The sequence below is a fragment of the Aotus nancymaae genome, unplaced genomic scaffold (assembly GCF_030222135.1).
Source record: "Aotus nancymaae isolate 86718 unplaced genomic scaffold, 86718_ANA_hifiasm-v0.15.2.pri h1tg000007l, whole genome shotgun sequence".
Classification (NCBI taxonomy): Eukaryota; Metazoa; Chordata; class Mammalia; order Primates; family Aotidae; genus Aotus; species Aotus nancymaae.
This window is the reverse complement of record NW_026988418.1, coordinates 39,204,194-39,217,322: the sequence shown is the minus strand read 5'-3', so window position 1 is coordinate 39,217,322 and position 13,129 is coordinate 39,204,194. Positions and strand designations below refer to the sequence as shown.

The 13,129-nt window shown below is 41.8% G+C and overlaps 1 protein-coding gene across 1 annotated transcript in view; it reads right to left on the bottom strand.

The window, feature by feature from the left end:
* The window catches only part of ST6GALNAC3 (ST6 N-acetylgalactosaminide alpha-2,6-sialyltransferase 3), a 352,495-nt gene extending 339,688 nt beyond the window's left edge, over positions 1–12,807 (bottom strand). The window contains exon 1 of the mRNA XM_012442800.3: positions 12,737–12,807. Within this exon, the coding sequence (XP_012298223.1) occupies positions 12,737–12,739 (3 nt within the window). The 5' untranslated portion in view covers positions 12,740–12,807. The remainder of the gene's footprint in view (positions 1–12,736) is intronic.
* Positions 12,808–13,129: the final 322 nt, after the last annotated feature.

The following is a 13,129-nucleotide window of genomic DNA, read 5'->3' as shown; positions in this document are numbered from 1 at the left end:
ACATTCGTGTGCATGTGTCCTTATAGTAGAACGATTTATAATCCTTTGGATATATGCCCAGTAATGGGATTGCTGGGTCAAATGGAATTTCTATTTCTAGGTCCTTGAGGAATCGCCACACTGTTTTCCACAGTGGTTGAACTAATTTACACTCCCATCAACAGTGTAAAAGTGTTCCTATTTCTCCACATCCTCTCCAGCATGTGTTTTCTCCAGATTTTTTAATGATAGCCATTCTAACTGGCGTGAGATGGTATCTCAATGTAGTTTTGATTTGCATTTCTCTAATGACCAGTGATGATGAGCATTTTTTCATATGTTTGTTGGCCTCATGTATGTCTTCTTTTGTAAAGTATCTGTTTATATCCTTCGCCCATTTTTGAATGGGCTTGTTTGTTTTTTTCTTGTAAATCTTTTTTAGCTCATTATAAATTCTGGATATCAGCCCTTTGTCAGACGGGTAGGCTGCAAAAATTTTTTTCCATTCTGTTGGTTGCCGATTCACTCTATTGACTGTTTCTTTTGCCGTGCAGAAGCTGTGGAGTTTGATTAGGTCCCATTTGTCTATTTTGGCTTGTGTTGCCAATGCTTTTGGTGTTTTGGTCATAAAGTCCTTGCCTACGCCTATGTCCTGAATGGTTTTGCCTAGGTTTCCTTCTAGTGTTTTTATGGTGTTACGTCTTATGTTTAAGTCTTTAATCTATCTGGAGTCAATTTTAGTGTAAGGTGTCAGGAAGGGGTCCAGTTTCTGCTTTCTGCATATGGCTAGCCAGTTTTCCCAACACCACTTATTGAACAGGGAATCCTTTCCCCATTGCTTGTTTTTTTCAGGTTTGTCAAAGAACAGGTGGTTGTAGATATGTTGTGTCGCCTCCGATGCCTCTGTTCTGTTCCATTGGTCTATATCTCTGTTTTGGTACCAGTACCATGCTGTTTTGATTACTGTAGCCTTGTAGTAGAGTTTGATGTCCGGTAGTGTGATGCCTCCTGCTTTGTTCTTTTTGCTTAGAATTGACTTGGCTATGCGGGCTCTCTTTTGGTTCCATATGAAGTTTAAGGTGGTTTTTTCCAGTTCTGTGAGGAAGGTCATTGGTAGCTTGATGGGGATAGCATTGAATCTGTAAATTACTTTGGGCAGTATGGCCATTTTCACGATATTGATTCTTCCTAACCATGAACATGGAATGTTTCTCCATCTGTTTGTGTCCTCTGTTATATCGTTGAGCAGTGATTTGTAGTTCTCCTTGAAGAGGTCCTTTACGTTCCTTGTTAGTTGTATTCCTAGGTATTTTATTCTCTTTTAGCAATTGTGAATGGCAGTTCGTTCTTGATTTGGCTCTCTTTAAGTCTGTTATTGGTGTATAGGAATGCTTGTGATTTTTGCACATTGATTTTGTATCCTGATACTTTGCTGAAGTTGCTTATCAGTTTCAGGAGATTTTGGGCTGAGGTGATAGGGTCTTATAGATATACAATCATGTCATCTGCAAATAGAGACAATTTGACTTCCTCCTTTCCTAATCGAATACCCTTTATTTCTTTTTCTTGCTTGATTGCTCTGGCTAGAACTTCCAGTACTATATTGAATAGGAGTGGTGAGAGAGGGCATCCTTGTCTAGTGCCAGATTTCAAAGGGAATGCTTCCAGTTTTTGCCCATTCAGTATGATATTGGCTGTCGGTTTGTTATAAATAGCTTTTATTATTTTGAGATATGTTCCGTCGATACCTAGTTTATTGAGAGTTTTTTGCATAAAGGGCTGTTGAATTTTGTCGAAGGCCTTCTCTGCATCAATTGAGATAATCATGTGGTTTTTGTCTTTGGTTCTGTTTATGTGGTGAATTACATTTATAGACTTGCGTATATTGAACCAGCCTTGCATCCCCGGGATGAATCCTACTTGATCATGGTGGATAAGCTTTTTGATGTGCTGTTGTAATCGGCTTGCCTGTATTTTATTGAAGATTTTTGCATCTATGTTCATCATGGATATTGGCCTGTAGTTTTCTTTTCTTGTTGAGTCTCTGCCAGGTTTTGGTATTAGGATGATGTTGGTCTCATAAAATGATTTGGGAAGGATTCCCTCTTTTTGGATTATTTGGAATAGTTTCAGTATGAATGGTATCAGTTCCTCTTTGTATGTCTGGTAGAATTCGGCTGTGAACCCATCTGGACCTGGGCTTTTTTTGGGTGGTAGGCTCTTAATTGCTGCCTCGACTTCAGACCTTGTTATTGGTCTATTCAGGGTTTCGACTTCTTCCTGGTTTAGGCATGGGAGGAGGCTACTGTCCAGGAATTTATCCATTTCTTCCAGGTTTTCTAATTTATGTGCATAGAGTTGTTTGTAATAATCTCTGATGATGGTTTGAATTTCTGTGGCATCTGTGGTGATATCCCCTTTATCATTTTTTATTGCATCTATTTGGTTATTCTCTCTTTTCTTTTTTATTAGTCTGGCTATTGGTCTATGTTGTTGATCTTTTCAAAAAACCAGCTCCTGGATATATTGATTTTTTGTAGGGTTTTTCGTGTCTCTATCTCCTTCAATTCTGCTTTGATCTTAGTTATTTCTTGTCTTCTGCTAGGTTTTGAGTTTTTTTGATCTTGCTCCTCTAGCTCTTTCAATTTTGATGATAGGGTGTCAATTTTAGTTCTCTCCTTTCTTCTCATGTGGGCACTTATTGCTATATATTTTCCTCTAGAGACTGCTTTAAATGTGTCCCAGAGATTCTGGTATGTGGTGTCTTTGTTCTCGTTGGTTTCAAAGAACATCTTTATTTCTGCCTTCATTTCAGTGTTTATCCAGTCAACATTCAGGAGAAAGTTGTTCAATTTCCATGAGGCTGTGCGGTTCTGGGTTGGCTTCTGAATTCTGAGTTCTAACTTGATTGCACTGTGGTCTGAGAGACTGTTTGTTATGGTTTCCGTTCTTTTGCATTTGCTGAGGAGTGATTTACTTCCAATTATGTGGTCAATTTTAGAGTAGGTATGATGTGGTGCTCAGAAGAACATATATTCTGTGGATTTGGGCCGGAGAGTTCTGTAAATGTCTATTAGGTTTGCTTGTTCCAGGTCTGAGTTCAAGTCCTGGATATCCTTATTAATTTTCTGTCTTGTTGATCTGTCTAATATTGACAATGGTGTGTTGAAGTCTCCCACTATTAATGTGTGGGAGTCTAAGTCTCTTTGCAAGTCTTTAAGAACTTGCCTTATGTATCTGGGTGCTCCTGTATTAGGTGCATATATATTTAGGATCGTTAGCTCTTCTTGTTGCATTGATCCTTTTACCATTATGTAATGTCCTTCTTTGTCTCTTTTGATCTTTGTTGCTTTAAAGTCTATTTTATCAGAGATGAGAATTGCAACTCCTGCTTTTTTTTGCTCTCCATTTGCTTGGTAAATCTTCCTCCATCCCTTTATTTTGAGCCTTTGTGTATCCTTGCTTGTGAGGTGGGTTTCCTGGATACAGCACACTGATGGGTTTTGGCTTTTTATCCAATTTGCCAGTCTGTGTCTTTTGATTGGGGCATTTAGTCCATTTACATTTAGGGTTAATATTGTTATGTGTGAGTTTGATCCTGTCATTTTGATGCTAGCTGGTTGTTTTGCCCATTGGTTGATGCAGATTCTTCATTGTGTTGCTGCTCTTTACCATTTCGTGCGTTTTTGGAGTGGCTGGTGCTGGTTGTTTTTTTCTATGTGTAGTGTCTCCTTCAGGAGCTCTTGTAAAGCTGGTCTGGTGGTGATGAAATCTGTGAGTACATGCTTGTTCACAAAGGATTTTATTTTTCCTTCACTTATGAAGCTTAGTTTGACTGGATATGAAATTCTGGGTTGAAAGTTCTTTTCTTTAAGGATGTTGAATATCGGCCCCCACTCTCTTCTGGCCTGTAGGGTTTCTGCTGAGAGATCTGCTGTGAGTCTGATGGGTTTCCCTTTGTGGGTAACCCGACCTTTCTCTCTGGCTGCCCTTAGTATTTTCTCCTTCATTTCAACCCTGGTGAATCTGATGATTATGTGCCTTGGGGTTGCTCTTCTAGAGGAATATCTTTGTGGTGTTCTCTGTATTTCCTGGACTTGAATATTGGCCTGCCTTGCTAGGTTGGGGAAGTTTTCCTGGATAATATCCTGAAGAGTATTTTCCCGCTCGGATGCATTCTCTTCGTCACATTCGGGTACACCTATCAAACGTAGATTAGGTCTTTTCATGTAGTCCCATATTTCTTGTTGACTCTGTTCATTCCTTTTTACCTTGTTTTCTCTAATCTTCCCTTCTCGTTTTATTTCATTGAGTTGATCTTCGACTTCTGATATCCTTTCTTCTGCTTGGTCAATTCTGCTGTTGAAACTTGTGCATGCTTCACGAAGTTCTCGTGTTGTGTTTTTCAGCTCCATCAATTCACTCATATTCCTCTCTAAGTTGTCCATTCTCGTTAGCATTTCATCAAGTCTTTTTTCAAGGTTCTTAGTTTCTTTGCATTGGCTTAGAACATGTTCTTTTAGCTCACAGAAGTTTCTTATTACCCATTTTCTGAAAGCTGATTCTGTCATTTCATCACACTCATTCTCCGTCCAGTCTTGTTCCCGTGCTGGTGAGGAGTTATGCTGCCTTGTAGGAGAAGAGGTGTTCTGGTTTTGGGTTTTTTCATCCTTTTTGCGCTGGTTTCTTCCCATCTTTGTGGATTTATCCGCCTATTGACTTTGTAGTTGCTGTCTTTCTGATTTTGGTAATTTTAAGTCTGCAGCAACTGAACTCATAAACCCTCTTTTCTTCCCCCCAGGTGTTCTGGCCCAGGGGGTTAGGGCGTTATGCTTTTCAGCTGTGTTGCTACCGTTTTCCCTGCCCACAAGGTGGCAGTCTAGTCACACTCAGCCTGCAGAGGCTTCGCTGAGCTGCTGTGGGCTCCGCCCAGCTTCCGTGTGAGCTTCCCTGCAGTCCTGTTTATATGGGTGTAGTTAGAACTGCTTCCGCTATGCTGGCCCACCCTTGTAGTGATGGAGTCTCTGTAGTGGCGGGTTGTCTTGGTTACAGCAAATTGCCCTGGGAACTGCAGGGTGTTTCCCGATGGAGGACGCCCCTCCCCTACAGAGCTGGACCGTCCCGGGTTCAGCCGTGTTTCCAGTGGGGCCCTCTTTGCCCAGGAATCTCTTGGCTTGCCTCCTTGCCTCAGCTCCCCTTGCTGGCCCAGAGGGGACACAATCTCGTTCACTTTGCTCAAGGAGCCACTGCTCCCTGCCCCCGGTGCAGGCCAAGCGGCTGCTCTGGTCCAACCAGCTGCACTGGGAACCCGTGGAGCTTCTCCGCCTGTGAATCTCCTGGTCTGTGGGCAGTTAAAATCCGCTGCCCTGTGTGCCGCTGCGTCAGCCGAAGCAGCGGCTCTGAGATTCGTGGCGCGTCCTTGCCCGGGGGTCTCCTGGCTTGACTCCCTGCTTCAGCTCCACTTGCTGGCTCAGAGGGAACTCTGTCTCTCTCGCTCTGCATAAGAAGCCACTGCCCCCCGCCTCAGGGCGTAGGCTGAGCGGCCACGCTGCTCAAACCAGCGGCGCTGGCGACCCGTGGGGCTTCTCCTCCTGTGAATCTCCTGGTCTGTGGGCAGTAAAAATCCGTCTGGAAATGCGGCGTCCACTCACCCTCTGAGCCTTCTCTCAGAGCTGCAATCCCTACTTCCTCCTAAGCAGCCATCTTGGATCTTCTCCGGATGTGAACTTTTACTACTAACTCTGCCCAGGTCACACCACAACTATCCCAGCTATTTTCACTCAGGCAAAGCAGGCGAAGCAACTCATTCCTCCTCCCTTTGTTCCCTCCACTACTAGCTTCAAGAAAGAACCCTGTGGAAGGGGGATTGGGCTTCCATTGGTTCCTTCCTTCGCAAATGACACAACAGTGACTGTGATGGCCTTAAGGCGGAACCTACATCAGGCCCTAGGTAAAAGCCTGTTGATTAAATCCTCTGTTGGTTATGGGCCTCCAAGTATAACATGTAAACCTCTTTTGAGATTCTTTCTATCAATGCTTCACTGGGTCGAATTTAATCGGGTTGGTGCAACCCAGGGTTTCTCTACTTTTTTCCTCTCTACTCATTCCTCTTACCCCTTAGCCCCACAAGAAGCCTCTTTAAGCAAATGTTTTTCCTAATGAAACCATTCCTGAAATTAAACTTTTTGCCCCCTTGAGGGTGCTGTCACTCCTGCTGGGAACACTTGATTTATGCTAACTATTCATATTATATGCCAGGTGCTTCTTAAAGCATGGTGTCTGAATTAACATATTTAATCTTTAAACACATGAGAAATCTGAAGCACAGAGAAGTTAGGTACATACCATAGGTTGCCCAGCAATAAGTGCCAGGGCCGGGATCAGAACCCAGACGATCTGACTTCTGTCTACGCTCACAACCACTGCCTTATGCCACCTCTCAGAGAAAACGTGCCCAAAAATGCTTGAGAAAAACATCTTGCCTCCCAAACAGAGATCAATGGAGTTTATCCCACATGAAACTGTCACCTTTCAATGTTGTTTGTAGCAAACAGAGGTTGAGATTAAAGGTAACGTACCAAAGTGTAAGTAACATAAGTTTCTATAAACATAGGTTTCAGGAACACAAGTGGGAGGAAAGAACAAACCCTGCTTTTTTTGGAGTTGATGGCACTTAGCAATACAGCTTCTTCTTAGACAAGATGAGAATATACAATGGCATAAGACATACTTTGGAGGGGGAGTGTAGTTCTACATGCCACACACAGTAATCAGATTTTTGAGCCACATACTTTCATATACAAAATGAGCAAAGTACAACGTGTTCATTTTTCTGCTCGCTATAGTGGAGCCTGAGTCAGTGGGTATCTGTTCAGCCTCTCCCCCTGACTCTGACCATCACCTGTCCTTTACGTTCACAGAGTCCTGCTCTCATCTCTGCACATGGCATGTTCTTCTCTCCATTCATCCAAGTGCAATTGTTTTGAGAATAAAATTGAATCTTATCCCCAAACTCAGACGAGCACAGACAAGAAGGGTCCCCTTCTTGGAGACCCATACCATTTAGCCTGACCTGTTTTTTAACTCATCTGAGCTTCCACAGCAGTTACTGCTTACACCACCCATCTGACCTTCTTTGCAATAAGGGATGACTTGACAGTTCTGTGTGCCATTCCCTCTCTTACACCACAAGTTCCTTGGTGGTGAGGACTGCTTAGAACTCATACTTCTAGTTACTTTTTCCAGGGCCCAGCACACAGTGTGATGCCTCCAGGGATGAGGAGACTGGTGTCTGATGTAGTTTGCTATTTAGGATATGTCTGTGTTAAAACATCCATATCAAGGCAGTGAGGGAGCCATTGTTTTTTCCACTTTGCAGGAAAAAATTGGACCACTGGCCTTACAAACACATCATTATGGGGTATGAGGTTGGAAAAGATACAATAATCATTTCAGCTCCAAGCTTCCACTGTGATTTTACAGTGATTTTACCTTTCTCCCAAAGCTTCTAGACAACAGTCTTGGCATAGGCCCAAAGGCTCCAAAGGTAGCCAATTAAAATCCTGATAAGCAGAAGAGTCTGCCCTCTTAGTCAAATAATGAATCAGTATCTCAAATATGAGTGGGAGATGTGATCTCCCACGCTGGTTCTCAGGTGGGCAGTGAATTGTGGGTAATACGCACATGGTTCCCAAGGCAGGCTGATGGCTAAACCCCTTCTGCTGCTCACAAACTCTAGGACCTTGGACAAAGGTCCTTAACAACTTTTTGCCTCCATTTCTTCATCTGTAAAATGGGATTAAAGCTGTATTCCCACCTCAAATTAAATGTGGCACCCTTAGAAGAGTGTTGTTAACTGTACTATTGTTTGCAAAGGTGCATATCATCAAGAAAGAAGAAAGTGGCAGAGGCTCTGTATAACGTGAAGAACAAACCCACCCAATGAACTAACTTCTAACTCTGGGATTTCAGTGTGCACATTTCTCACATGACAGTCATAAAGCAGGCTGGCTTTTATAATGCCTGTGATTTGGGCTAGAGATGATAGAATCAGTCTTTAATTAACCTGCTGCTACCAGAGGATCCTACATAAACCACGGTACTCATCTTTTAAACAGATGCTTTTCACACCTACTAAAATGAATCCAAAGTAATTACTGTTATCTTGGGGGTTGGGGAGAGGCTTCAGTTTACTGTGACCATAGAATTCCATTTCTGAGGGGATTTGTTCACCATCCCACACTGAGCTGGTGTCAACAAATACAAAAAAAAAAAAAAAAAAAACTTCAACTGTCCTTATTCTCTTAGCTAAACAAATTATCTCCATAATGATGTGGGGCAGCAGTTACGACCAAATTCACAAACAGACACATGCTGTGATCATTTGTGCAAAATGAGAAATCACTTCACCTAAACATGCTTTTTATGACTAAGGACATGTGAACAAGTTCCTCTTCAAGACTGTTTTCCCAAGTCCTCACTGCCTACTGCTTCTCCAACCTTGAATGAAGGGAAGGCTTAGCTAGTTCTAATTTTAAAACTTCTCTCTTTTTTTAAAAAAAAAAAAGTTATTATCGATTTATACTTACACCCATCTCTGGCAAGACCAGAAGACCAGAATTCAGAGGAGACTGAAGTACATACACCTTTTCATGTAAATTGTTTCGTTTCACTGTGATTTCTTGTAGGGCATTTTAAATGGCATGTATCTTACTGGGTCTTGTATAGATCATCTCTCTCCAATTTTTCAGAGACAATAAAGGTGAAAGGAACTCTGTCACTTTCAATTAAGGGACAAGGTCTTCAGGTTTCAATTGTCCCACTTTCCTGGTGCACCCACAACCAAAGCAGCTGTCCTAGCTCTACAGCCAGGGCACCTCCTGCCTCAAACCAATCTTCGCAATTCCCTGCTGGTTTGGGGAGGCAGGGCCATAAGGCCAGTGGCTTCAGATCAACAAGCGAGGCACTTCGTGAATAAAAGCAACAAGTCATGGCATCTCATTCCACCCACAAAGGGGAAGAACATACCCCCAGGTCGAGGGCAGGGATTGACATCAAACCTCCCTCTTGAGACTCTCATCTCTCATGTATCCAGGAGCATGGGAAAATAAAGGCCAGGAGGAGGCTCACTCTCTGGCATTTATAGGAGAATGGCATATGATGTAGTTTGCTGTTTAGAATGTGTCTGTGTTAAAATATCTATATAGAGGTAGTGTGAGAGTCATTGTTTTGTTCACTCTGCAGGAAAAAAATTGGACCACTGGCCTTACAAACACATCATTACTGGGTATCAGGTTGGAGAAGATACAATAATCATTTCGGCTCCAAGCTTCCACTGTGATTTTACACTGTGATTTTACCTTACTCCCAAAGCTTCCAGACAACAGTCATAGCTTAGGCCCACAGACTCCAAAGGTAGCCAATTAAAATCCTGGTAAACAGAAGAGTCTGCCCTCTTCTCTCTTACTGTTTCCTCTGTGGCTAGAAATAAAGAGTGCATGGAAAGGCCTGTTACTCTTCAGACATATTTGATCCTGGGAGACTGAAACAAGTAAGATCAAGCTGATGGCCACCTCCTTCCAGTAGAATGTTCCCTGTGGTATCTTAGCCTATGTCTGTCTGTCTAGTTCTCTATGTCTTTCTTGTCTCTCCATCTGTCTCATGCCCTCTGCCTTCCTGTATCTGTCAGGATGTTGGTGGGGCAGGTCGGGGAGGGCGAGGGGGTGCAGGGGTGTGTCTGCCTGTCTCCCTCTCTGTGTGTGTGCCTGTGTGTCTGTTTTCATCTCCCTCTCTCTGTCCCTCTTTCTCACTCTGCAGGTATCTTCCTGTGTCGGATTCTTGCTGTTCTGTCTCTGTTCCTCCATGCCAATCTCTCTGCATCTCTCTATCAGGAGGTTGTCATTCTGTGTCTCTCATGGTCATTCAATCTGTCAGAGCTGACAATGACATTTTTTGCCCTAGTCACTTTGGCCGTAATGAGCACCTTCTTCCATAGAAAAAAAAATATGAAAACATATTTTAGGATTACACTGGCATAAGGCAAGTTTATATAATCCATGCTGAATTCATTATTAAATATTCATTATTTTTATTATATTCATTTTTTATTCTTGATTTTAAAAAAGATTGAAACATTTTTGTGGAGCCCTAAAACTGTCCTGGTCCCACTGCACTGTACCTATAGTGCCTAATGGGTAAATCACACACACACACACACACATACACGCACACACACACACACACACACACACACACACCATCCTCCCGACCAGGGGCCTGGTGTACTCTTGTCTCAGCTTAGAAGATTGTAGGTTAGCTCATCTTATCCACTTCTGCTTTAGACTCTGGGACTCATGTTACTTTTTTCACATATTCTTTTACTTCTCAGAGATTAGGCTGGTAACGCTTGTCTCCTTGTTATGTTGGAATGCTAAGATCTAAACTTCTGGTTAGAGCTTCAGGATGGAAATAAACTAAGAGAGTGTTCACATGGGCTTCAGTTCTAGGTTAGACACAAGGAATTCTCCACGTGGTCAGTTCTAGTCCATTAGATATCTGCCTCAGGATGCAGCTGAGCTCCAGGAAGGGCTCAGATCTTCCTTTCCTTGCCCTGTTTACTGCCTCTCTTAAGATTTGAGCTGGCTGGGTGAAGGAGGCAGGATTATGCGGCCATCCATCTCCCTATTCAGAAACACCTACCCACACCCCATTGTGACATGACTTACACCCTCTAGCATTTCTCTGGATGCCTTGGTATCTCATACGTAATCAAGCTTGATTTGTCTACTTGGGAGAATGAAGGGCAACTGCATATGCTGTAAACCAAGTTCAACTAGATTTGATCACCTTTGCTTGTGGAGACTAAGAAACCTTACATGAGAATCCTTAACAATAGTCTGCCTCCAAACCTAATAATCATGCGCACTCTTGCCTCAGGAGATCATTTTCAGGTTTGATATTTGGCTCTTTAACTCGTTTCTATAATAGTCCTAATTAAAAAGTTTCTTGCAAAAAAAATTCCTCAAGCATTTTGCTATCTCCTTGGGAAATAGAATAAAATAAAATTGATTTTCTTCTTTATCAGCAAAACTTGTAAATTGAAGGCATAAATCCCAGGAAGCCAGTACATAAAATTTATCTTAATGTTGCTAATTGGACCCCAAAATACCCTTTTTTGTTTGTTCAAGTTTTGAAAAACAGCTAAATTCCACCTGTTCAATCATACTTTCCTATCTATTTATCCAGACCCCAATAGAATAGAAAATATGTCTAATGTGAGCCTCATAAACATTTTCTCACTTTTAGAAGAACGATTTGACTGTTTCTGGCTTCAAATCTTCCTTTTTGCCAGTTTTTGCTTACAATGATGTACTTACTCTTCCCATTTTCTTTTATTTGCTAATGGATTTCTCTCTCTGATCCTTCTGTATTATCAACATACATTTACCGTCTAATTTCCCTCTGGTGTCAGAGATATGTGAGCAATCTGCTTTATTTAAGATTAGAGGGGGAAAAAAATAAACTTATAAATCTAATAGTAGTAATACTTTAAAGCTTAAATTTCTGTTCTTTCAACATCCTACGCATATGCATATCTAACTCAGTTCTCCAGCATTTCCATTGGTTAGATCCAATCACAAGATTCTCATCTTCCAACAGCCAGGGCACAAAATAGAGGAATGACAAAGAGATCAGGTTCCTAATAATATAAAAAATCATGAAGGTTCTCTTATGCATGATCACATCACGTCACTAAGTTAGGTTAACATGTGAAATTTCCAAGGAATTTGAATCCCAACATCTGAAGAAAAAACACGAGTTTGTGAGATATATGATAACATTCATTCAGAGAGGTTCACCTTGAGGGACACAAACGAAACAATTGCAGTGAAAACACTAAGGTTGATGCCTGTATTTCTATTTCACTCTCCATCCCACCCCAGAATCACTGGGGAAATAAGAAACTTAGGAAAAACGAAGCATCGTTGCATAGGAAAGTCATCTGATTAAAGTCATGACAAGACGAATAGTGTCAACATTTCAAAGCAAAACTTAGGGAAGAGATCAAGTGATTCAATATTCACTTATAAGAATATTTCTAGGAATCTAAAAAATTAGTTTGACTATATAGACAATTCCCATAAGAAAAATCACAATAAAGCTGATCCCTGAGAAACAGGAATTGGAGCCATTTTAAATGACTTTTCAGATGTCACTGCGGCACTGTTGATAAAACTAAAACTGGAAACTACCTTAATATCCAAGATCAAAAGATCATGACAAGATGAACAGTGTTAACATTTCAAAACAAAACTGAGGCAGGAGATCAAAAGGGGCAAGACATGGAGAAGCACAGTTTTACCAAACAAGCCAGACTGTCTTTATATTCTTAATTTCCAAGAGATATGGTAGGTCCTGACCCCCCATGCCTTTCTCTAAGCTAATGAGACAAAAAACCCAGGTTGGCTCTTGTGGGGGTTCCTGCTCATGTATACATAACACTTTCAGTGAGCTGTAGACCACAGTGCCTGAATGTGTTTAAGTTTGTTTAAATATAAAGATTCTATTATATCATAGAAAAAAAAGAAAAATCACTATAAATTCAGGTAACAAAGTAGCACATCAGAGCTCAATCTGAGTTTAAAAAAGAGTTTCCTCTTTTAAAGAAAAAAAGCAAGTTTTCAGTCCTCTGTGACATCAGCAAATAATAATAAAGAAACAAACAAAACAAAACTAGTACCTAGCTCAGTGGTCTTACCATTGTTCTGGAGCAGTCTTGGGTACTGTGGAAGCTCAGAGGTCACGGAGGGATGGGGTGTTGAGGGAAAGGAGGCAACCCATGCAGGAAAGTACCACTTATTTTTCTTTTTGAGACAGAGTCTAGCTCTGTCGCCCAGGCTGGAGGCAGTGGCATGATCTTGATCTCGGCTTACTGCAAATTCCGCCTCCTGGGTCCAAGTGATTCTCCTGCCTCAGCCTCCCAAGTAGCTGGGATTACACATGTGCACAACCAAGCCCAACTAATTTTTGTATTTTTGTTGTTGTTGTTGTGTTAGTAGAGATGGGGTTTCACCATGCTGGTCAGGCTGGTCTGGAACTCCTGACCTCAAGTGATCCACCTGCCTTGGCCTCCCAAAGTGCTGGCATTACA